The sequence below is a fragment of the Myotis yumanensis genome, unplaced genomic scaffold (assembly GCF_028538775.1).
Source record: "Myotis yumanensis isolate MYYU_CA2020_CCGP unplaced genomic scaffold, mMyoYum1.0.hap1 SCAF_5, whole genome shotgun sequence".
NCBI lineage: Eukaryota > Metazoa > Chordata > Mammalia > Chiroptera > Vespertilionidae > Myotis > Myotis yumanensis.
This window is the reverse complement of record NW_027223756.1, coordinates 88,642,010-88,666,825: the sequence shown is the minus strand read 5'-3', so window position 1 is coordinate 88,666,825 and position 24,816 is coordinate 88,642,010. Positions and strand designations below refer to the sequence as shown.

General features: G+C 45.7%; 1 protein-coding gene across 3 annotated transcripts in view; it reads left to right on the top strand.

The window, feature by feature from the left end:
• Nucleotides 1-24,611, top strand: part of AKAP8L (A-kinase anchoring protein 8 like) — a 31,475-nt gene extending 6,864 nt beyond the window's left edge. Inside the window, exons 3-15 of one of the 3 annotated variants that reach the window (XM_070416274.1) lie at nucleotides 7,172-7,204; nucleotides 7,466-7,523; nucleotides 7,626-7,706; nucleotides 9,375-9,828; nucleotides 9,924-10,020; nucleotides 10,139-10,209; nucleotides 10,545-10,608; nucleotides 11,491-11,599; nucleotides 13,052-13,193; nucleotides 13,293-13,398; nucleotides 13,617-13,747; nucleotides 24,025-24,120; nucleotides 24,229-24,611. In XM_070416274.1, the coding sequence (XP_070272375.1) occupies nucleotides 7,172-7,204; nucleotides 7,466-7,523; nucleotides 7,626-7,706; nucleotides 9,375-9,828; nucleotides 9,924-10,020; nucleotides 10,139-10,209; nucleotides 10,545-10,608; nucleotides 11,491-11,599; nucleotides 13,052-13,193; nucleotides 13,293-13,398; nucleotides 13,617-13,747; nucleotides 24,025-24,120; nucleotides 24,229-24,537 (1,751 nt within the window). In that variant the 3' untranslated portion in view covers nucleotides 24,538-24,611. The other 2 variants (XM_070416273.1, XM_070416275.1) reach the window with 2 other exon arrangements.
• Nucleotides 24,612-24,816: the final 205 nt, after the last annotated feature.

The window sequence follows — 24,816 nt, the reverse complement described above, 5'->3', positions numbered from 1 at the left end:
TTTGGAATATTTGTTCTAGATCTGTGAAATATGCTGTTGGTATTTTAATAGGGATTGCATTGAATCTGTAGATTGCCTTGGGTAGTATGAACATTTTTAATGATGTTAATTCTACCAATCCATGAACATGGTATATTCTTCCATGTGTTTATATCTTCCATCTCTTTTTTCAACCTCATGTAGTTTTCCGAGTACAAGTCTAACTTCCTTGGTTAAGTTTATTCCTAACTGTCTTAATTTTTTGTTGCAATGGTAAATGGGATTGTTTGTTGAGTTTCTCTTTCATTAGTGGTGTATAAAAAAGCCATTGATTTTTCAGTGTTAATTTTGTATCCTGCTATATTGTCGAATTCATTTATTAAATCTAGTAGATTTTTGGTGGAGTCTTAGGATTTTCTATGTACAATATCATGTCATCTGCAAATAATGAGATCTTTACTTCCTCCTTTACAATTTGGATGACTTTTATTTCTTCTTGTTTGATTGCTATGGCTAGGACTTCAACTACTATGTTCATAAGAGTGGTGAAAGGGGACATCTCTGTCTTGTTCTTGGGAAATGGTTTTAACTTTTGCCCATTGAGTATGATGTTCACTGTAGGTTTGTCATATATGGCCTTTATTATGTTGAGATATGATTCCTCTATTCCCACTTTGCTGAGAGTTTTTATCAAAAATGGATGTTGGGTTTTGTTGAATGCTTTTTCTTCATCTGTTAGCATGATCCTGTGACTTTTGTCTTTCAACTTGTTTATGTAATGTATCACATTTATTGATTTGCGAATATTGTACCAGCCTTGAATCCCTGGAATAAATCTCACTTGGTCATGGTGTATAATCTTTTTTATTTATTGCTGAATCCAATTTGCTAATATTTTGTTGAGGATTCTAATATCTATGTTAATCAGTGATATTGGCCTGTAATTCTCTTTCTTTGTAGTGTCTTTATCTGGTTTTGGAATTAGGATAATGCTGGCCTTATAAAAAGAGCTTGGAAGTGTTCTTTCCTCTTGGATTTTCTGGAATAGTTTGCGGAATATAAGTGTTAGTTCTTCTTTGAATGTTTGATAAAACTCCTCTGTGAAGCCATCCAGACCTGGGTTTTTGTTTGCGGGGCGGGGAGGGGGGGGGGGGAGGGGGTAATTAATGCTTCCATTTTATCAGTTGTTATTGGCCTATTCAGGTTTTCTGATTCTTCCTGATTCAATTTTGGGAGTTTGTATTTTTCTAGAAATTTGTCCATTCATCTACATTGTCCAGCTTGTTGGTATATAGTTAATCATAGTATTTTCTTATAATCCTTTGTATTTCTGTGATGTTAGTTGTTACTTCTCCACTTTCATTTCTAAATTTATTTATTTGGGTCCTTTCTCTTTGTTTCTTGATGAGTCTGGCTAATGGTTCATCAACTTTGTTTATCTTTTCAAAGAACCAATTCTTGGTTTCATAGATTTTTTTGTATTGTTTTTTAGCCTCTATGTGATTTATTTCTCTCTAATCTTTATTATTTCCATCTTTCTACTTAATCTGGGCTTTTCTTGTTGTTCTCTTTCTAATTCTTTTAGTTGTAGGGTTAAATAGCTTATTAGTAATTTTTCTTGTTTTTTGAGGTAGGCCTGTAGTGTTATGAACTTGCCTCTCAGGACTGCTTTTGCTATGTCCCAGAGATTTGGGGTTGTTGTGTGTTCATTTTCATTTGTTTCCAGGAAGTTTTTGATTTCTTTCTTGATCTCATTAGTAACCCATTCATTGTTTAATAACATGCCATTTAGCTTCCATGTTTTTTACTGTAGTTGATTTCTAATTTCATTCCATTGTGATCTGAGAAGATGCTTGATATGATTTTCAGTCCTCTTGAACTTACAGAGACTTGTTTTGTAACCTAACGTGTGGTCTATCGTGAATGACCATGTGCACTTGAGAAGAATGTATATTCTGCAGCTTTGGGGTGAAATGTTCTATAAATGTCAAGTAAATCCATCTGATCCAATGTGTCATTTAGAGTCACTGTTAATTTTTTATCCAGAAGATTTATATAGTGAAGTCAGCAGGGTGCTAAATTCCTCTACTATGACTATGTTGTCAATCTCCCCCTTTAAGTCCTCTAGAAGTTTTTTATATATTTAGGTGCTCCTATATTGGGTACATATATATTTACCAGGGTTATATTCTCTTGTTGGATTGATCTGTTTGCTATTATGTAGTGACCTGTGTTGTCTCTTGTGATGGCCTTCATTTTGAAGTCTATTTTGTCAGACATGAGTATTGCCACCCCAGCTTTTTTTTTTTCCATTTGCATGGAAAAATTTTTTCTATCCCTTCACTCTCATCCTGTGTGAGACTTTTGTTCTGAGGTGGGTCTCTTGTAGACAGCATATAACTGGGTCATGTTTTTATAGCCAAGCAGCTACCCTATGTCTTTTGATTGGAGCATTTAATCCATTTACCTTTAAGGATATTATTAACTAGAGGCCCAATGCACGAAATTTGTGCAAGAGTAGGCCTTCCTTCCCCCCGCTGCCAGCACTGGCTTCCCTCTGGCACCCGGGACCCGGGCTTCCCTCTGGCCGCCGGCAGGCACCTGGGACCCGGGCTTCCCTTGCAGCCCCAGCTTCGTCTGGTCTAATTAGTATATTATGCTTTTATTATTATAGATAGGTACTTATTTATTGCCATTTTAATTCTATATGCCTGTTTCTCTTTCTTCTCATTACAGCAGTTCTGTTAGCATTTCTTTTTTTCTTTTTTTAAAAGCAAAGTTCGTGGTGTTTTTTAAAAATATATTTTTATTGACTTCAGAGAGGAAGGGAGAGGGGGAGAGAGAAAAACATCAATGATGAGAGAGAATCATGGATTGGCTGCCTCCTGCACGCCCCCTACTGGGGATTAAGCCTGCAACCCGGGCATGTGTCCTGACTGGGAATTGAACTCTGATCTCCTAGTTCATAGTTCAGTGCTCAACCACTGAGCCACACTGGCTAGGCCCTTTAGCATTTCTTGCAATACTAGTTTGGTGGTGATAAACTGCTCTAGCCTTTTTTTTTCTGGGACAGTGGTCGGCAAACTGCGGCTCGGCAAACCACGGCTCACAAGCCACATGTGGCTCTTTGGCCCCTTGAGTGTGACTCTTCCACAAAATACCAGTGTCTCACTCCTTTAACATGCAGTGCCCCGGGCCTGAACAGTGCCCAGATCTGCCAGTCGGCTCTGTGTGCTCAGGATGATAGATGTTGAATAAATGAATGCATGAGAAGCCTCTCCTTTGGTTTTCCCAAATGAAGAGGATTTTTATTTCTAAGCTTTTTTTTTTTTAATTAAATCTTTATTGTTCAGATTATTACAATTGTTCCTCTTTTTCCCCCCCATAGCTCCCCTCCACCTGGTTCCCACCCCACCCTCTGCCCTTACCCCCCCCCCCCCCACTGTCCTCATCCATAGGTGTACGATTTCTGTCCAGTCTCTTCCTGCACCCCCTACCCCCTTTGCCCCCCACCGAGAATAGTCAGTCCACTCCCTTTCTATGCCCCTGATTCTGTTATATTCACCAGTTTATTCTGTTCATCAGATTATTTATTCACTTGATTTTTAGATTCTCTTGTTGATAGATGTGTATTTGTTGTTCATAATTTGTATCTTTACCTTTTTCTTCTTCTTCCTCTTTTTAAAGGATACCTTTCAGCATTTCATATAATACTGGTTTGGTGGTGATGAACTCCTTTAGTTTTTTCTTATCTGTGAAGCTCTTTATTTGACCTTCAATTCTGAGTGATAGCTTTGCTGGGTAAAGTAATCTTGGTTGTAGGTTCTTGGTATTCATTACTTTGAATATTTCTTGCCACTCCCTTCTGGCCTGCATAGTTTCTGTTGAGAAATCAGCTGACAGTCATATGGGTACTTCCTTGTAGGTAACTGAGTTTCTTTTTCTTGCTGCTTTTAAGATTCTCTCTTTGTCTTTTGCTCTTGGCATTTTAATTATGATGTGTCTTGGTGTGGTCCTCTTTGGATTCCTTTTGTTTGGGGTTCTCTGCGCTTCCTGGACTTGTAAGTCTTTTTCTTTCACCAGGTAGGGGAAGTTTTCTGTCATTATTTCTTCAAATAGGTTTTCAATATCTTGCTGTCTCTTTTCTTCAGGCACCCCCATAATTTGGATGTTGGTACGCTTAAAGTTGTCCCAGAGACTCCTTACACTATCTTCATATTTTTGGATTCTTTTTTCTTTTTGGTTTTCCGGTTGGGTGTTTTTTGCTTCTTCGTATTTCAAATCTTTGACTTGATTCTTTCGATCTTCTAGTCTGCTGTTGGAACTCTGTGTAATATTCTTTATTTCAGTCAGTGTATGCTTAATTTCTAGTTGGTCCTTTTTCATAACCTCGAGGGTCTCACTAAATTTATCGGCGGTCTCACTAGACTTATTGAGGGTCTTACTAAATTTATCGGCAGTTTCTAGAAAATTCTTGAAAAACCTTATAAGTGTGGTTTTGAACTCTATATCCAGTAGTTTGCTTTCCTCCATTTCTGTCATTTGTGACCTGTTTCTTTGTCTCCGCATTTTTTTTTATGCTTCCCTGTGTTGATAGAGTGGCTTTCTGTGCTAGGTGTCCTATAGGGCCCAGTGGCTCAGCCTCCCCAATTACCTGAGGTGGACACTCTTGGCGCACCTCTTTGTGGACTTTGTGCACAGTCTTTTTTTTTTTTTTTTTTAAATATATTTTATGGATTTTTTACAGAGAGGAAGGGAGAGAGATAGATAGTTAGAAACATCGATGAGAGGGAAACATCGATCAGCTGCCTCCTGCACATCTCCCACTGGGGATGTGCCCGCAACCCAGGTACATGCCCTTGGCCGGAATTGAACCTGGGACCTTTCAGTCCGCAGGCAGACGCTCTATCCACTGAGCCAAACCGGTTTCGGCACTTTGTGCACAGTCTTGTTGTAGTTAAGCCTTGATTGTTGTAGGTATCACTGGGAGGAATTGACCTCCAGGCCAATTGGCTGTGAGAATCAGCTGTGTCTGCAGTGGGAGAACTTCTGTGCTGGAGACACCCTTCTGGGGCAAGACTTGCTTCAGTGGGGCTTTGGTGCTCACTGAGTCTGCCCCCTGAGTGTGTCCCTTATGGATCTGAGGTGTTGTAATCTGGATGGTCCCACTCTGACCACTGGGTACACTGGCTCTTGGATCTCTAAGGAGGTGCTAATTTAGCCCTTGCCTGAGGCTACCCAGCAGGAGCTATGGAGAGATCTGCAGATTTCTCTTTCTTGTTTGGGGTTTGGAAGTGCCCAGATGAGGCCCAGCTGTGAAGCAATGCAAGCTGCTGTGGGGCCTTGGGCCTTGTTTTGGAAGTTCTGGGTCTCTCTGATCCAGCTGCAGTTTGTTAGGTAATTTTCAGATTGCAAAGGGCCAGGCCTTTTATATGCAAAAGCCTCTGTGCACAGCTTGGGTGGGGTGGGGTCTCAGGAGATCAACAGGGCGGAGCAAGCAGCTATGGCTGCTCCTCAGTCCTACCCTAAGAGGCCCCGTGTCTCCCAGTAATTGCTGCAAGCACCTCTGAGAGAAAGCCGCCCTCGAGTTCCACCCGCTGCCAGACAGTCCAGTTTCTCCCCGTATGAGTCTGGGTCCCCAGAGACTCGCCTGGAACTGGAGTTCAGAGCAGTCGGGAGCTGGAGACTCCCTCTCGATTGGAAAAATCGTGTCCTCAGTTGCCAGCCCTTTCCATGTGCGCCTCCGTACCTCTGCACTTTACTTCCGCACCTCCTCTGAGTCTCATTGTGCTTTTCTCTTTCCTTCTACTTGTAGAGTTTCCACTCAGCCAGCCTTCCTGTGGTTCTGGATGATGTCTGTTTTTTCTTTTAGTTGTGTTTTTTTTTTTAAACATATTTTATTGATTTGTTACAGAGAGGAAGGGAGAGGGATAGAAAGTTAGAAACATTGATGAGAGAGAAACATTGATCAGCTGCCTCCTGCACACCCCCTACTGGGGATGTGCCCGCAACCAAGGTACATGCCCTTGACCGGAATCAAACCTGGGACCTTTCAGTCCGCAGGCCGACGCTTTATCCACTGAGCCAAACCAGTTAGGGCTAGTTGTATTTTTGAAGTGGTTGTGCGAGGCAGCAATTTCCGATGTTTACCTATGCCGCCATCTTGGTTTATCCTGTAAGCTTTTTTATGCTCACACTCATTAAACTTAGTGGTCATCTAAAGTCCCTCGCTGGTTTTTGATGCCTCCACATTCTGTTTGTGCACTGTATTGAGGAGGACCTCGACCTGTCCCTCATTTTCCCTGGTTCATCTTTTCAGTGTGTGTGTTCTTGCTCTGCTATGGCTGGATTCTGCCGTTCATCATGCTGCCATCTCACTGAACTTTGGTCCTGCCCTGAAATGAGCTTGACTTGTCCTCAGGGCAGAGAGAACCAGTAGGAGATGACTCTGGGCATTCACCAGAGTCATTGGGAAGTTGGGTTGTCTGTTCTCATGGATTCCCCTGGGTAGGAAGCATGTCTGCTTCATACTTTGTCAGTTCTAAGGGCTTTGTGTTCCAGAAGGAATGAATTTTTCTCATGTACTATGATAAACTCCAGAGCATATTGAGTTAGTAATCCATATTGAAGTCGTGTCTTGTCCTTCCCTCGGCTGATGTGTTCCAGCACAACACACTCACACAATTTAAGGACTCGGTGGCCCTTCCTGTTCAGGCAGACATTTGAAGGATTATGGTGGTAAGTTTCTCTGCTCCATCCAGATGGCTTTGTTGTGCAATTTGAGTGACATGACTTCAGTGCGGATGTGGACTTGGTGCTGAGCTTCTTATACAGCAGAATCTGTGTGAGGCACCGGAATCACTCTCCTTTTCCTCTAATTGGTGCTTAGCCAGGAGTTGTGTAACCTTCTCATTTGTGCTCCTTAAGGGAGTATAGGAGTCAAATTCCTTAGCTGAGAGTGTTTTGAAGGGAGACTCCTTGGATAGCAGATGGTCAGATCCCCAGAAGGTGGAGTACCAGGGCAGCGAGTGGCCTGGATCATTTCTGTGGTTCTGTCAGGCTCCAGGCTCCTCAGTTAAGGGCAGGTTCAGTCTCTTGCATCCAGTCAGATACTGGAAGTATTGTCTTCGTTTGTTCCTGAATTAAACTCTCATTATATTGTAAAACGTAATTATCCTTTTGCTTTTTGTAGGATATGGAACTTGGAACTCTGGGACAAACAGAGGCAAGTATCATTTCCATGATTGCTGACCTCTCCCTTGGGATTGAACTGTTTGTATGTTTCTGCTGGGTAGGCTGGGTGCCTTTGGGGGCTCTGGGCTGGCTGCTCCTTCACAGAAGGACTTCTTGGGTGGCTAGTGTCCCCAGATTGTCTCTGCAACAGAAAATGTCCTTGTTTCTGTGCTTGTTTCTGTGTCTGCCTCTCTCCTCCCTGGCCCGCCTCTCCCCACCCCCCAGCCATCTCTCTCTATGTCCTTCGTTGCAGGCTACGATAACTATGGTTATGGCTATGGCTATGGCCAGGATAACACCACCAACTATGGGTACGGTATGGCCACTTCAAACTCTTGGGAAATGCCTAGCTCTGACACAAACGCTAACCCTAGTGCTGTGGGTAGCACCAGTGCTGATTCCGTTTTGTCCAGAATTAACCAGCGCTTAGATATGGTGCCGCACTTGGAGACAGACATGATACAAGGAGGCGTGTACGGCTCAGGTGGAGAAAGGTGAGTAGGTGCCTGCTTAGGGGCTGAGGCTCTGCAGGCGCGCTTCTGTCTGCTGCCTGCTGGCTTCTCCCTCTCAACTGTCTCCATGTCTGCTTCCTCCCTCCTTAGTCTGTTCCTGGGGCTTTCTGCTGGGGTCCAGTGCACTGACCATATCTGGCTTTGCTCCCCTACCTCTCCCCTCCCCTACTGGCTGGAGGCCAATCTCTCCCCCAGCTTGTAGGGGAAAGAACAACTTCTGTACCCACCAAGTGGCTCTTAGGAGCAGTGTTAAGTGGCCCTTCCTTTTAGAGACAACCGTTTGGAGTTCGCATGAGACTGTCAGGGCAGGACAGATGGGACTGAGTATGAAGAGTTAGATGAGCCTTTGGGGTTCACCACGGTAGACTGGGCCATCCCCATATAAAGAACAGGGCAGATATGGACACTCCCTGGCCACTTTTCAGTACCTGACAGATGCGCACCTGTTCAGCCTCGGAAGCGGCCTACAAAGAACTGTCCCTGTCCTCGTTATGCAGGTGGGGAACATTAGGCACAGGCAGGTCACACCCATGCCCAAAGATGCCCAGGAATAGGTGGTGGAACTGGGCCTGGCACTCAGACTTGCCCTACTCCAGAGCATCATGCTATGGGTGTTTGTTACTGTCTGGACTGGTGCTAGTCCAGGAGTTCTTGGGCCCTATCAAGAGGCTTCAGTGAGGAGGACACACATTTTTAGTATAAGGTGGAGTGGAGGAGCCTAATGACTCCAGCTGACAGATGGGGGAGAGCAGAAAGTAAGTAGGGACCTGGCTGGGCACTGGTGGGGTCAAGTGAGAACTCCAGAGCCACTGGGAGGCAGAGGGACTTGCTTGCATGGGCTTTGTAGCAAGTGAAAAGTGTGGGAGGAACCCCAGGCACACCCCCTGCCCTCAACAGCCATGGTACTTGGAGCTGAGGTTGTGTGCCTGTGAGACCAGGGTGGGTCTGGGCCTGCGGGGCTTTGGTTGCAGCCGAAGTTAGAATGGCTCCCTGCAGTGCCTTGTCAACTCCTGTGGAAGGTTTGGCCTATTGCTGTGTAGGGTCAGTGCCCTAACCACCCTCATCCTCACCCCTGTCCCGGGCTCCAGGTTGATGTAATAGAGCATTTTTTTCTAGTCCTTAGGCAAGCTCATTGTTTTTCCTGGGAAACACTCTCCATTTTGTACCCCTTTTCCTTTGGGTGGTAAGGAGCTTTGGAGGGTTTTGGGGGTTCCCCCAGTCATGAGGGATGAGATCAGCACAGGTTTCTTATTGGCATTATCAGCCCATTGGACAGTTAATGTGCTGGAGGATGTTGGGATGCTCGGCTCTGTTCCTCCCAAGAAGCAACCTTCGTGTTGTGGCTACCGCAGACATGTACATGTGCTTCCAAAGGGTTAAGGGCTATCAGGTGTCTCTGCCCCTCAGACCCTCCTCCTGTCATCAGTCCTTAGGGTCCCCAGGCTGATGAGTGTCCACATGCAGGCTTGGGAATACCAGCTGAGGGACCCTTCCTGTTTCTAGAACTCTGCTCCTGAGAGGCCTTTTACCTGGCATTTCTGAACATTGAGCCCCTCCAGCAGGGTGGGTAGGTGCTGGAGGGAGGTTTGGGGGAAGGCAAAGGCAACAGGACCTGAGGCCCTCCCTGATGCTTGCCACCTGCCTCTGCAGATATGATTCCTACGAGGCCTGTGACTCGAGGGCCGTCCTGAGTGAGCGTGACCTTTACCGGTCGGGCTACGATTATGGCGAACTTGACCCTGAGATGGAAATGGCCTACGAAGGCCAGTACGATGCCTACAGAGACCAGTTTCGCATGCGTGGCGGCGACACCTTTGGCCCACGGGCTCAGGGCTGGGCCCGGGACTCCCGAAGTAGCCGGCCAATGGCCTCAGGCTATGGGCGCATGTGGGAAGACCCCATGGGGGCCCGGGGCCAGTGCATGCCTGGTGCCTCCCGGCTGCCCTCCCTCTTCTCCCAGAACATCATCCCGGAGTATGGCATGTTCCAGGGCATGCGTGGTGGGGGTGCCTTCCCAGGCGGCTCCCGCTTTGGCTTCGGGTTTGGCAATGGCATGAAGCAGATGAGGCGGACCTGGAAGACCTGGACCACAGCTGACTTCCGCGTGAGTAGAGGAGGCCTTCCCTCTTGGCTCTTGAGTGGGTGGAGGAAAGGGCCCGGAGCCATCTACCTTGACCTGGCTCCCTCTTCCTGACCTAGACCAAGAAGAAGAAGAGAAAGCAGGGCGGCAGTCCTGATGAGCCAGACAGCAAAGCCTCCCGAACCGACTGCTCAGACAACAGTGACTCGGACAATGGTGAGCCAGGGCACTGGCTGCTGCCCCTGCCCCCTGTCCCCTGCCCTCTGCCCCCTGCCCCCTGCCTCCTGCCCCCTGCTCCATGGGGCTCCTGGGCTGAGCATGTCTCCTCTTCCAGATGATGGTACCGAGGGAGAAGCTGCAGATGGCACTGAAGGTGCAGACGCTGTGGAAAAAGGCTGCAGAGCGGTGAGTGGCTCTGGCCCTGTGTGCTGTCTGCAGGGGTGCCAGTGAAGAGTGGGTTGCCCGAGCACCTGAGCCACAGAAGAGGGCTTTCACAGGCCTTCCTGAGGCAGCTCTGCATGCAAGCATGGTCACCACAGGGAGACAGGGAGCTCTGGTGGAGGGAGCGAGGCTGCGGGGAGGCCTTCCAGCCAGGGACAGAATGAGCCCTCCATGCAAAGGATGTGGGGAGAATGTGAGGCACCTGGCCCAGTGCCTGGCATGTAGCAGGGCCTTGCCATTTAGAGCCATTATAAACAACTACATATGCTTGACATTGGATTTTTGACATCGGGTCTTAGGAAGGAGAAGATGAAGAGGGAAAAGAGGAGGGGAAGGAAGACGGCAAAGAGGATGCAGACAAGGGTGAGTGTTCTGAGTGGTCTGGGTGTTGGAATGGCTCTCCCAGGCGCTTATGGTGGGAGGCATCCAGCTGAGGGCAGGATTGTGACAGAAACATGGCCAGCTTGGGCTTTCCCTTGTGGGGTTGGCAGGGGGCTCCTTGTCCTCTGTCCCTGTTCTTCCCAGACAAAGGCTGTGGGTGGCAATGGGCCCTGCCTAGCACATTGATTTTGACTTCAGGGGGGGGAACAAGAAAAAGTATGGGTGGACCCCAGGCGCATCCCCTGCCCTGGTCCCTCAGTAACATGAAGTTCAAGTCCTCAGTAGCCAGTGTCTGAGCTAGGACCCTTGGTGCAATTTTTACGGCTCTGGTTTGCGTGTCCTCTCCCTTAGCGCCTCTCCAGCCCCTGTGTTGGGAGTCCGTGTCCCCCCACCCGAGTGATGAGCGCCAGCAGGTACCTAACAGTAAATCCAGCCTCAGCCCACTATTGCCGCAGTGCCCGGTGTGGGGGTGGGCAGGGCCATGTGAGCTTTGGGGTCTTTGCCCCTGGGGGCTACACTTCAGCCCCAGCCGCAGCCTCCCTGCATCCCACCACCCAAGCCCTCCCCACCAAAACAGCCTCTCTCTGCCTTCCAGCCTCCTTGTGGCCCACTCTTTGGAGCGTGGGTGTCCTGGAGAGCGGTGGGGTCAGCACGTGTCCTTTCCTTTTAAGGCCAAAACCTAGGCCAAAACTGCTCCCTGTCCAGCCCAGGGTACCCACCTACTCGAGGCCAGAGGCCTTGCTCAGGCAGCTGCTCTCAGAATGGACCCATTGGAGTAAATGGCAGGTGATGCAGCTAGAGGCCACAGGGCCTGCCCTCACCTGTTGGAGCCAAGCTGGTAACTATGTGCCTTTGTTCCCATAGGGTCCCTGAATGCCCAGGATGAAAGTGGCCAGACAAAGCACAAGTTACAGGCAGGCAAGAAGAGCCAGGACAAACAGAAGAAGCGGCAGCGAGACCGCATGGTGGAAAGGTAACCACCTTCCCTGCAGCCCTTTGCCTCTGCCTCACAATGGGGCTGTACCAGGCCGGCAGGGCCATAGCTCTGCCGCCTCACTGCCCTCTGGCCTCCCTTGGGAGCCTCCACCTGTTTGGCCATGCATGGACCCTGCTTCCCACCCGGCCCAGCTCCCAAGGCCTGGCTCATCCCCTGTCCCTCTGTGCCCGCCTGGTGACCACTGTCGTCTTTGGCCTGAAACCTGACATTGCTCAGCACCGTTGCCCAGAAGCTCCAGTCCGGAGCGGGAGTCCGGAGGTGCACTGGGGGCATGGTGCCCCTGCGGGAGGGGGCCTGCTCATCAGAGACTCAAGGTCCAAGGTGCCTGTGCCACCACAGCTAGCTGCCAAGAGGCCACCGCCGTTCCCAGGAGAGATGGCAGCACCTGTGGGCTGTGGCAGCCTCGGGCCTGCCCTCTGCCCTGTCCACTGGCCCTGTCAGGCCAGGCCTATCTGCGGCTGAGCCCTTCACGCCCCTTGGTCGGGTCTGTCTGCCCTCAGGGCTCCCGTATTGGCGCTTGCCTCCTCCTCCTCCGCCTCAGACTCTTGCTCTTGCTGGACCTTCCTCAGCCTCGCCGGCACCTGGCCCCTGGGCTCTCCAGAAAAAGCTGACCCCGTGGCCCAGATAAGGACATCCGGCAGAGGTAGGGACCTGCCCTGAGGCCTCGGTGGCGGCTGGCCTCCTCCGCCCCTTGCCACGGCGGCCTGCTCCAGCCCAGGCCCCAGACCCTGGGCTTCTGCTGTGAACACCAGGCCCAGACAGAGCACCTCGCTCAGGTGACTCCAGGTTGCCCTCTGGCAGGCCGGGCAGGCGTCCTCCTTCCAGCTCAGACTGGTCTCTTCTTGGAAGAGGAAGATGAGGCAGCAGGCGCCCAGGCCTGCCTGCCTCCCATCCCTCCCGACACCACCCCCAAGCACTCTGAGCAGAGGATGGGCTGGGCCTTTCAGTCCCCCAGACCCCAGGAGGAAGATGCAGCACCTTTTCTGGCCCTGCCTCGGGACTGCGCACTCCACTCTGCACCTCAGGGCCACCTGGCTCACGCCAGGGCATCCTTCCTTCTGGTCCCCAGCTGGGCCAAGTACACAAGCTCCTGCCCAGCCTTGGTAGAGAGGCCTTCCGGCTACCTTCCAGCGATCCTTGCCTGTTGTAGCAGCTGCTGCCTCAGGCTTCAGCAGGCTTCAGCCTCCTGCCTGTGGGAAGGAAGAGCTCCTCCCCTGCCCCCTACATTGCAGTAACTACAGCCTGCAGACTTTCTGTCCCTTCCTACTCCCAGCCCCACTGGTCTTAGCCTGTCCCCCTGCTGGGACTGCACTTCAGAGGCCCGTGAGAAAAGCCTGTTTCAGGGCTTCGGAGCTGGGTTGGGTGAGGCAGCAGCACTGCTCCATGGGACCCTCAAGGCCTCAACCCCTCATTTCCCTCCTGTGGCAGGATCCAGTTTGTGTGTTCGCTCTGCAAGTACCGAACCTTCTATGAGGATGAGATGGCCAGCCACCTTGACAGCAAGTTCCACAAGGAGCACTTTAAGTACATAGGCACCAAGCTCCCCAAGCAGACGGCTGACTTTCTGCAGGTGAGCCTTGAAGCAGCATGGCTGCTCCACTCTTCTCAGTCCCCTCAAGACATAGAGGAGCCCCCATGAACCTTGGTCTCTCCTCGGTGTCTCTGGCAGGAGTACGTCACCAACAAGACTAAGAAGACAGAGGAGCTCCGAAAAACTGTGGAGGACCTTGATGGTCTGATCCAGCAGATCTATAGAGACCAGGATCTGACACAAGGTGAGGCAGTTCCATCTCACTCCCATCGGCATGGCCTCGGTCTGCCCTCCTCTGGTCATGATTCCCCTCTTTCCCCAGGGACTGTTTGTGAGAACAGCCTCAGGCTCACATGGAACTTACAGGGTGAAGTGAGGAGCTAGTCTGGTGTTTTTCCCAAACTCCTGGGTTTGTCTTAGGCTCTTGGTACCAGTGGCAACTCCCTCCTTTTTCCCCTATAGAAATTTCCATGGAGCATTTTGTGAAGAAGGTTGAGGCAGCCCACTGTGCAGCCTGTGACCTCTTTATTCCCATGCAGTTTGGGATCATCCAGAAGCATCTTAAGACCATAGATCACAACCGGAATCGCAGGGTGAGTGGCCATCCTGTGGGGAGGTCCTGGGGTTATAACCTGCCTTCTAGTTAGGGACTGCAAGAGGGTGCAGGGGAAGTTAGACATTTCTGGCCCAGTGCCCTCACGGAGAGGAGTGGGAAATGGAGACTCTGATGGAGAAGGTGACATCAGAGTTGGACCTTAAGGAGCAAGTAGGCTATGGAATATGAGGATCTCCATGTATATTGGAGCCAATGACCAAATTAGGTTCAGAAACCAAGCAGAAGTGTACAGTATACATGTTGCTGGAGGAGGGGTTGGACTTTAGAGGTTCATGAGGGTTGGGCTGAAGGGTCTGGGCTTGCTCCTGTAGGCAGCAAAGTTTGTCATTAAAGGACTAACAGGATTAGAGTTGGTGTTGAACTAGACACTTTGGGCCCCTGATGTGGGAGGAAGGCTGTGGCCAATGACGGGCTGCTGCACAGAGATGTGCCTCCACCTTGGGAATGAAGAGGAGGGCAGGATAAAAGTGCTGTGTAAGGAAGCAAACAGGAGGGCAGCATGAGTGAGTGACAAGGAGTCTGGAATATCTCAGATTTCTGGCTTACATACTTGGTGGACAGTGGTGCTACCATGATGGGAGGGCAGTATATGGTACAGGTAAAGGAACATATTTGATAAGGAATTGATCAAATTCTGTCTTAATTTTTGCAGCGAATGCTCAGTGCCTAGCACAGAAATCAGAGTAGGTAGGGTTGTCTTTTTTGGTTGAATGGGTGACATGTCAGGTTGGAGGATGTTGTTAGAGATCAGGTGGGGTTGGAGGGGACTGTGCAGTAGGGAGAGAGCTAAAAGGACCAGGCCTAGTAAGTATATTACAATTGATTGATTTGGGGTATTAAACCACCCTTGCATACTGGGATAAGTTCTGCTTGGTCATAGTTTATGATTTTTTTATATGTTAAGAATTTTTGCATCTGTATTTATAAGAGATTTTGGCCTGTGGTTTTTGATGATGTCTTTGATTTTGGTATCAAGGTAATACTCGCCTCAAAGAATGAGTTGGAAAGTTTTTCCTCTTATGTTTTTTTGGAAGAGTTGGTAAAGAATTGGATTAATTTTTAAACAAGAATTGGTATTACTTCTTCAAGAGTTTGATAGAATTTGCCTCTGAAGCCATCTGGACCTAGGCTTTTCTTTGTAGGTAGCTTTTCTATTACTAATTCAATTTCTTTACCTGTTATTGGTCTATTTAGATTTTTTTTTTTACTCAGTTTCAATAGTTTTTGTCTTTCTAGAAATGTGTCCATTTCATCTAACTTACCTAATTTATTAGCATACATTTATTTATAGTATTCCTTTATAACCCTTTTTATTTCTGTAAGGTCAGTAGTCCCCTTTTTTCATTTCTGATTCTAGTAATTTGAGACTTTTTTTGTAGTCAGTCTTGCTGTATATAAATTTTTGTTAATTTTATTTTCTTTATAAAGAACACTTTTGGTTTCATTGATTTTCCTCCCCCTCATTTTTCTCTTCTTGACTATATTAATTTCCACTCGAATATTTATTATTTTCTTCCTTCTGCTTACGTTTTAGGTTTAATTTGCTGTTAGTTTTACTAATTTCTTAAGATGGAAAGTTAGGTCTTCTCTGAGTGCTGCTTTCACTGCATCCTCATTTTTCATTCATCGCAAGTTATTTTCTGATTTCTCTTCTGATTTCATTTTAGATTCCTTTGGTTATTTAAGAGTGTCATTTAATTTCCATATATTTGTGAATTTCCCAAATTCATTTCTGTTAGTGATTTCTAATTTTATTCTGTGTGATCAAAAAACATACATTGGGTTTTTTTTCAGTCCTTTATAATTTACTGAGGCTTGTTTTATGGCTCAGTTTTGTGTGTGTGTGTGTGTTTTTTTTTTTTCCAGTCCTTTTTAATTTACTGCAGCTTGTTTTATGGCTCAGAATATTCTAGAGAATGTTTCTTGTGCACTTGAGGGGAAAAAAATATATTCTGTTGTTCGGTGGGGTGTTCTGTAGATATCTGTTATGTCTATTAGCATTTATAGTGTTGTTAATGCCATTTATTTCCTCGTTGATCTTCTGCCAAGTTGTATATATTAATAAAACTGGGATATTGAAATCTCCAACTATATTGTTGAATTGTCTGTTTCTCCCTTTATTTCTGTCAATTTGTATTTTATGTTTTTTGTTGCTCTGTTAGGTGCATCTATAATTGTTATGTCCTCCTGATACCGTGACCCCTTTTATCATTATAAAATGTCCCTTTCAATCTTAGTAACAGTTTTTGTTTTATATGTTTTGTCTAATAGTAGTATACCCAGTTCAGTTTTCTATGGTTGATGTTTGTATATCTTCCCATTCTTTTACTTTCCATTTACTCATATCTTTGAGTCTTTTGGATCTACAGTGTGTCTCCTATGGACAGCATATAGTTTGATCTTATTTTATTTTCCAGTTGGACAATCTCAACCTTGTGAATGGATCATTACGCCAGTTACATTTAATGTTTTATTTATATTATTGTACTTACATCTGTTCTACTTCCATTCTAGTTCTACCATTGCTTTCTGTTGTATTAAAAGTTTTTAGTGTAAACTTTAATTTCTTTAATGATTTTTTCTGTACTACATTTTTGGGCGTTATTTTCATAGTGATTTCTCTAGGCTTTTCACAAATTCTTCAAAATCTCCTTCATATATAGTAACTTAATTTTATTGATATTAAGTTACTCCTATGTAGCTCTCCACATAGAAAGTTTTTGTGTTATTGTTATTATAGTATTATATCAGTATGTTATAAACCCAATGATATAATACAGTATAATTATTACTTTAATAATATTTTGTTTTTTAAGGAAGCTGACAGAAGATAGGAGAACAGTTCCATATTTCTAGCTTTAGTTATATTAGCTTTCTTATTTCTTTTTCTGGAACTCTCCATTTGGATTATTCCTTTGGATTTGTTTACCATTTGTAGTTATTTCCTTGCTAGAGGCCTAGTGCACGAATCCGTGCACAGGTGGAGTCCGCCTGGCTGGCCCTGACCCTGATCGTGTAGGGGGCAATCGGGGGCGGGCTGGCTGGGAGGAGGGGCTGCGGGAGGTTGGGAGGGTCTGATCAAGCCCCGATAGGGCCGGTTGGCTGCTGCAGTGAATGTCATAGCAACCAGTCGTTCCAGTCGCTTGACTTTTATATATAGATTAGCCCAATACAGCTTTACTAACCCCCCTCTCTTTGTCCTATTATTGACAAATATATTACATTTCTGTATGTCATAGGCCATATAATACAAATACATAGTTTTATGTTACTGCTTTTTAAATTGGTTTGGAAGAGAGGGAAAGAAATCTGCATTTATAGTGTCTTTTATAATTATATAATTACCTTTATTATTCTTTCATGTAGATTCACTTTACTTTCTGGGATCATTTGCTTTTACTTTGAAAAACTTCCTTTGGTATTTTTTCTTTTTAAATTGATTTTAGAGAGGAAGGGAGAGGGAGAGAGAGAAACATCAATGATGAGAAATAATCATTGATTGGCTGCCTCCTGCATGCCCCCTACTGGGGATCGAGCCCTCAACCTGGGCATGTCCCCTTGACCAGAATCGAACCCAGGACCCTTCAGTCTGCAGGCTGATGCTCTATCCTCTGAGCCAAACCGGCTAGGACTTCCTTTGGTATTTCTTGTGTGGTCTGCTGGCAGCAAATTCTCAGTTCTTTATTATGGAATGTCTGTTTCACCTTAATTTTTGAAAAACAGCTTGGCTGGGCATAGGATTCTTGGTTGACAGTTTTTTCTTGAGCGTTTTAAATACTAGTATGTTATCCCACTACTTTCTGGCCTCATTTCTGATGAAAAGTCAGCTTTTAACCATACTGGGATTCCTTTTTAAAAAATGATTCATTTTTCTCTTGTCACTTCAGGATTTTACTCTTGTCTTTGTGGCTTTCAGCATTTTTATTATGATGTGTCTTTGTGGATCTTATTATTTGGAAATTTGTTGAGCTTCTTGGATGTGTAGATTAAAATTTTTCATCAGATTTGTGTGTTTTTTTTAAATATATTTTTATTGATTTCAGAGAGGGAGGAAGAGGGGGAGAGAGAGATGGAAACATAAATGATGAGAGAGAATCATTGATCAGTTGCCATTTTCTTGTTGATCTTCCTGACTGGGAATCAAACTGTGACCTCCTGGTTCATAGGTCTGCGTTCAACCACTGAGCCATGCCAGCTGGGAAGATTTGTGAAGTTTTTAGCAATTATTTTTTCTGCTCCTTTCTTCTTCTTGTGCTCCCATTATGCATAATTGGGTCACTTTTGTAAAAGGTTGTCTGAGACTGACTATTCATTTTCCTTCATCCTTTTTTTCTTTGTTTTTCAGATTGTATGATATCTACCTACCTACAAATTCGCTAGTTCTCCTGTCATTTCACATCTATTGAGCCACTCTAGTGAATTTTTCATTTTCATTGTATTTTTTAGCTCCACGATGTATATTCATTTCTTTTTTATGTCTTTTTATTGATATCTATTTGATGAGCCGGTGTTGTCATGCCTTTTCCTTCTTCCCATCCCCCAAGTCTTTTGATTGTGTTTGCTTGTCTATTTGTTTAGTTGACTAGTAAAATTATTTTAGTGCAGTCTCTTTCATCCCCACAATGTGAAGCCTCTGATATTGTGCCTTGAGGAGGAAGCCATAGGCAAGTGCACAGCTATCCTGAGATAACAGTGGTTTATACAGGGCTATCTTGGACTGTTTCTTTCCCAGACTACACTCAGGAGTTACACTCCACAAATTGTTGGTTGATTTCTCTATTTCTTTCAACAATGCATTGAGTCATTAAATTGTTCCCCAATCTGATCTAATTAAATTTGGGCTACTTTGCAGTGATCATTTTTTTTAATTCTTTGAGATTTATTCTGAACCCAGGAAGGTTCTTAGCTGTCTGTTTTACTGGTTCTTTCTGGTAACCCAGGCTGTCAGTGGTTTAGTTATATTGCTAGCAAATCTACCTGTCTCCTTTTAATTACTTTTCTGCACACACTGCACTATTTGGAGAAAGCTCAGTAAGTTTCGTTGGGAAGAGACTGAGAGCTCATGTTTTAAGACCTTCCTTTCTCTCTGGGCAAAATCTTTTGAGTTTAGGCTGTGGAGCTGGGATTGAAGACAATGGAGCACTTCTCTTTGAGTGACTCGGTTGCTTTAGAAGAAATGGTGTGGTGGGGGGTGGGTAGGTAGCTGTAGCCTCTGGTCTTGGTTTGGTTTTGGTTTGCCTCTTCTGGCATTGGACCTCTGCTTTGTGAATAAGCCAGTATTTTCAGCATGCCATGCCCAACCAAGGTCAAGCCTCCATTCCATGGGGGCTGGCTAGAAGAAGGGGGCCCCCACCTCTGCTGAACTTGCCCAGAACTTAGCCTCAGAAGCAGGTAGCTAGATGTGGACATACTGTCCCTCCTGGGAAGATAGAGCCCTTAACTGTGATGAATTGGGTATAGGAGGAGGCCTGGCGGTACTGTCTATAGTGGAGTTTCCATCATGCTGAGCTGTGAGGCAGGGAAGCCACAGATCACACTTTTTACTGAGTTTTAGTAACTTTTCCTCAATGTTCATTCATTTGCTCTATTTTCTTTTTCTTATTGATTTTTTTACAGAGAGGAAGGGGGAGGGATAGAGAGTTAGAAACATCGATGAGGGAGAAACATCGATCAGCTGCCTCCTGCACACCTCCTACTTGGGATGTACCCGCAACCAAGGTACATGCCCTTGACCAGAATTGAACCTGGGACCCTTCAGTCCACAGGTCAACGCTCTATCCACTGAGCCAAACCAGTTAGGGCAATTTTGCTCTATTTTCTTAGGATCATTTGTAGAGACTAAATAGTCAGATATTTGTTTGTTTTATTTAATGTATTTATTTATGCTAAACCTCACCTGAGGATAATTTTTCCTTTTTTTTTTAAGAGAGAATGGAAGGGAGTGAGTGGGGGAGAGTGTGTGAGAGAGCCAGTGAGAGAGAAAATCTATGAGGGAGAGACACATCAATTGGTTGCCTCCTGCACACACCCTGAACCGTGGCGAAGGATCAAACCTACAACCCAAGTACCTGTCCTTGCTGGGAGTCAAAACCATGAGCCTTTGATGCATAGGCTGATGCTCCAGCCACTGAGTGACACCAACCAGGGTTTGTTTTTTGTTTTTAAGTAGTTTTCATCAGTTTCACTAGGGAGCAGGTCTGCAGAACTTCTTAGGCTGCCATGCTGGAAGGCTATTTTCAAATTCATTTTTAGGGACCCTTTTTAACCTTAATTCCAAAAATTGATAAGGGTAATACCAAGATGAAACTGTAAATTCGTTTATTATCTTCTCTATATGAAATGCTAATATGCAAAGTGTCCCCCTGGGAGTTCGATTGCTCGCTATGACATACACTGACCATTGGGGCAGTGCAGAGTGAAGGAAGGCCAGCAGCTGGCAGCCAGGAAGGGAGGCCCCAGCCAGCAGCCAATCAGCCCTGATCTAGGGACCCTACCCGTGCATGAATTTCATTTAATACTTTTATTCTTTAACTAGAATAAAAGCATTAAATAAAATATTAGTAATTATCAATCTAGTAGTGATTCAAATGTGTGATATACTATAAGTTTGTTTCTGGAATACAAGAATAAATAAGTAACATCAGTATAAAATACTGGAAATGAAAACTTTTTATATGCAAATAAATGAGTATATTCTCAGAAAATAGGAATGATTCCAAAAAAATGTTCTTAATTCATTGAATCTGGTAACCATGTTGGGATTCAAGATAACATACAAAATATACTAGTTTTTCTCCACTATTGTAATAACCAGTTAGAAACATAAATGGGAGGTGGGGGAATCCACTTACAATAACCACAAAATGCATTGAAATAATTAGGAATGTAGATTTAAGAAGTTATAGGATCTTAAACTTCAAAGACATGAGACAAGACCTCAGTGCGTGACAGAACAGACTGTGTTCTCAGGTGGAAGAGTTAAGAACAAGACACAACAAAAACCAGTTCTCCTCACATTAATGTAGACAGTGCAATTCCAGTCAAAGTCTAGGGAGGGGTACTGGCTGAAATTATTTCAGCGTTTCATTTGTAAAGGTTAGTTTATACAGAAAGCAGTAGTGAATTCACGGCCTTACTTTGTCAGATATAACTAACTGCAAAGCCAGTGCAATTAAAAACAAAAAAGTGTTAATGGCATAGTAATAAAACTAGAACCAGAATAGAGTCAGTCTAGTGAAAGATCCCAGTGCCTTTTGGAACTTAGTATTTGTCAAAGTCAAATAAGAACCGGTCCCTTATCTGAAACCCTGGGGCCAGATCTTTTTAAGTTAATTTTTGGATTTCAGGACAGCTACACTAGGATCTGGGAGAGTGCCTTGTAGTTGAACCACCAATAATTCTTCAAATGACTCATATAAGTGGGATAAATAAAGATGGTACAAAACATAATGTCAGCTCATGTTTTGCCACCAGGTGAGTAATAGGGGAAAAGTTTTGAGTTTCGGTTTTGTAAGTAAAGGGTTGTAGACCTCTGTGTCAATTCAGCAGGGGAAACTGGTTTATCTTATAAATTTCTGGAAAGGAAAGAAAGTTGGCTTCTATCTCATACCATATATTTAAATTCCAGAAATCTTAAATGTAAAAAACAAAAGAACAAAATTTAGAAGATTATTTGTTTACCTTGATGTTAAAGGAAGCCTTCCTGAGCAAACCGGGAAACCCAGACATTGTTTTAGCACAGTTGGAGGAAGCATGGTTTACAACTGTTTTGTAAAGTACTCCGGTACTCTGCCTTTGGTGAACCTGTTTGGTAGAATTAAAAGCACCAGCATAGAATTACAATGGAACCTCAGTTCTCAAACTTAATTTGTTTTGGAAGGCTGTTCAAGAAGCAGTTTGTTCAAAAACCAAATCATCCTCCCTACACCCCCCCCCCCCCAATTAATTCGTTCCAGACCCCAAATGATTCCCTGTATTAAATCTTTCTTATATAAGGTACATGTCTAATGTGCTGCTTGATCTATAAAGAAACACTTCTTAAATTTATCAACTACCCTCTACTAGCCTTAAAGGAATCACTGTCAGCACTTGTCTTTCAAGTCAGCATGCAGCATCTTTGCATGTTCATATATCACTGCCTTCAACATGCTGTCACAGGCTAACTGCTTTTTGATTATCCAAGTCAAGTTTTTCTACTTCTTCAGTTGCCTGTGATCATTGTTTCTTTCACACCATTAGCAACTCTTGATGCCCTATTTATTTTAAAATTGTGCTAATTGTCCATTGCCAGCAACAAAAGCAAAAAAAATATTCACAGCACAGTTCCCTGAGATGTTAACAACCTGAGGTTTAGCAGAAAACTGACTCATACTGGCTCATTCTCTCCTTTACCTGAAAAATGCTTTTTTTTAAAAAAAAAACAAAACACCTTGATGTTATTTTATACATTACTACTTTTTTAGAATTATTCTTTTTTAAAATATATTTTTATTGATTTCAGAGAGGAAGGAAAAGGGAGAGAGAGAGAGAAACATCAATGATGAGAGAGAATCATTGATCAGCTGTCTCCTACACACCCCCTACTGGGGATTGAGCCTGAAACCGCGGCATTAGTCCTTGACCAGAATCAAACCTGGAACCTTTCAGTCTGCAGGGCAACGCTCTATCCACTGAGCGAAACCAGCTAGGGCTGAGAGATACTTTTTTGTCTTGCTGATGTATCAGCATGAAAGAGTTTTCAGGTTGAGAACTGAAATTTGTTTTCCGTGAACAACTTGGTAGACATTGGAATTGTTTGAGATGTGAGACCTTGGAGAACTGACTGTATTTGTTTATTTTGGTGCTGTTTGGTTATTGTAGCTGAAGTCTAGAAACAATGTAAGTGTGCCTCAGTTGGGAGACATTGTGGTGTGTGCTTAAGAGTTGGAGAGGAGCTGGTCTGTTGTTGTATCCTAATTGTTCATCTCTAACGTTTCAGTTTGAGCATGTGGGAGTTCTATTAATATTTTGCCCAAGTGGTGGAGGAAATGTGTAAAAAAACCCAAAACAACAGCAAGGCCGAGGCAAGGAAAGGGAGTACAAACAGCAAGTGAAACATGATGTAGAGTTGGCTGGGGCTCAGTAGGTAGGGCTTCCCCCAACAAAAATGACTTTATCAGTTCCTTTCTACTTATTACCTTTGTAATGATGAAGGTGCGATTTGCCTGTAGCTCACCACTGAGGAAATCACTTGGCAATTTGGTGTAAATCCTCCCAGACAAAAGACTTGCAGCTATACAGATAGTCTATCCTACATCTTTATTACCAGGGGAGAGGTGAGCCCTATTTAAGGACTGCATGGTTCTTTTGAATGCATGATCTGTTTAACCACTTCTCCACTGAAGAACACTTAGGTGCTCCCCAGTTTTTCACTACTGTATGCACGGTTCCAATTCTTAAACTTAGGATAGATTCCAGGAAGAATTGCTCAACTATTTTTACTTTTTTGTTTGTTTTTTGTGAATTCTTACCAGAGGATATTTTTCCATTGATTTTTAGAGAGAGTGGAAAGAAAAGGGAGAGACAGAGAGACACATCAATTGGTTACCTCCTGCACATGATCCCGACCAGGGCTGGGGTACCTGCCATCAAGGTACGTGCCCTTGACCGGAATCGAACGTGGGACTTTTCAGTCCGTGGGCTGATGCTCTCTATCTACTGAGCCAAACTGGCCAGGACCAAAAATTTTTACTTTAGATACATTCTATTAAACTGCTTTCCAAAAAATATAAGTAAACAGTTGAGCCCCTTGTCAGCAGTGTAGAATTACACCCCAATTACATTTGGGTGTAAGGCTTCATCTGGGAATCCTATGGATTAAAAGGATATATATCACTTAAATATACTGTTTGACATTTGTATTCCAGTTCTGTGCTTATGATGGCAGCTGGCTCTGTTCTGGATTGCTCATTTGGCTTTTAGTAGGTTTTTAAATATGTAAGCAACTCAGATTTCTGCAATACAGCTGTAAAGATGTGTTTTTACTCAGTTACATACAGTAAGTATGGTGTGGAAGAATGGAGCATTTCAGCAACGGTAAAATCAGGCCATGGCTCGCTCCATGCTTGGAGGGTGGCCACACACTTGTACTCAAGGTTCACTTAGAAACCCACACAAGGTGGAGGTGTGCAGTGAGGGAGGGCCCTGCCATCTGGCAGGTGGGGGTCTTTTGGGACCCGGAGCAGCCTCTCCATCCCCGCCTGCTCCTATCTGCAGCTCATGATGGAGCAGTCTAAGAAGTCCTCCCTCATGGTGGCCCGCAGCATCCTCAACAACAAGCTCATCAGCAAGAAGCTGGAGCACTACCTGAAGGTGAGGCGCGGGCGCCTAGAGCCTGGCTGCATCCCCAGCCCCCGCCCTTGTCCCCAGCCCTGGTCCCGCGAGTCCGTTCTCCCTTTAGCATCTGTGCCCTTCCCACAGGGCGAGAACCCTTTCACCGACAGCCCTGAGGAGGAGAAGGAACAGGAGGAGGCCGAGGGCAGCGCCCTGGATGTGGGGCCATTGATGGAAGGGGCAGGAGGCACAGAGGGTGCCGAGAGCACGCAGGCGCAGCCCCCGGTGCCCCCGGAACCGGCCCCTGGCGCCGCGTCCCCACCACCGCCGCCACCCCCCGAGGAAGACGAGGAGGCTGTGCCCCTGCTAGGCGGGGCGCTGCAGCGCGAGATCCGTGGCATCCCCGGCCTCGACGTGGAGGACGACGACGAGGAGGGCGGCGGGGGCCCCCCGTGACCAGGGTCAGGGCTGGGCTGGACGCACGTAATTGAGGCTGGAAGCCGAGCTTAATAAAGTTACTCCCACCCCGCCTCCAGGCTTGTCTGTGGGCAGCGCCAGCGGCAGGCGGAAGGTGGGACCTCGCGGCGCGGGGTGGGGGGTGGGGCGGGGTGCTTGCGGGCGAGACCTGGAGGGGCGGGGACCAGGAGGGGCGCGGTGAGGCCCCGGGGCCCGACCAAAACTCCCAAGGTGCTGCGCGCCGATGCCGACCAACCGCAGGGCCAGCTGGGGAGATGG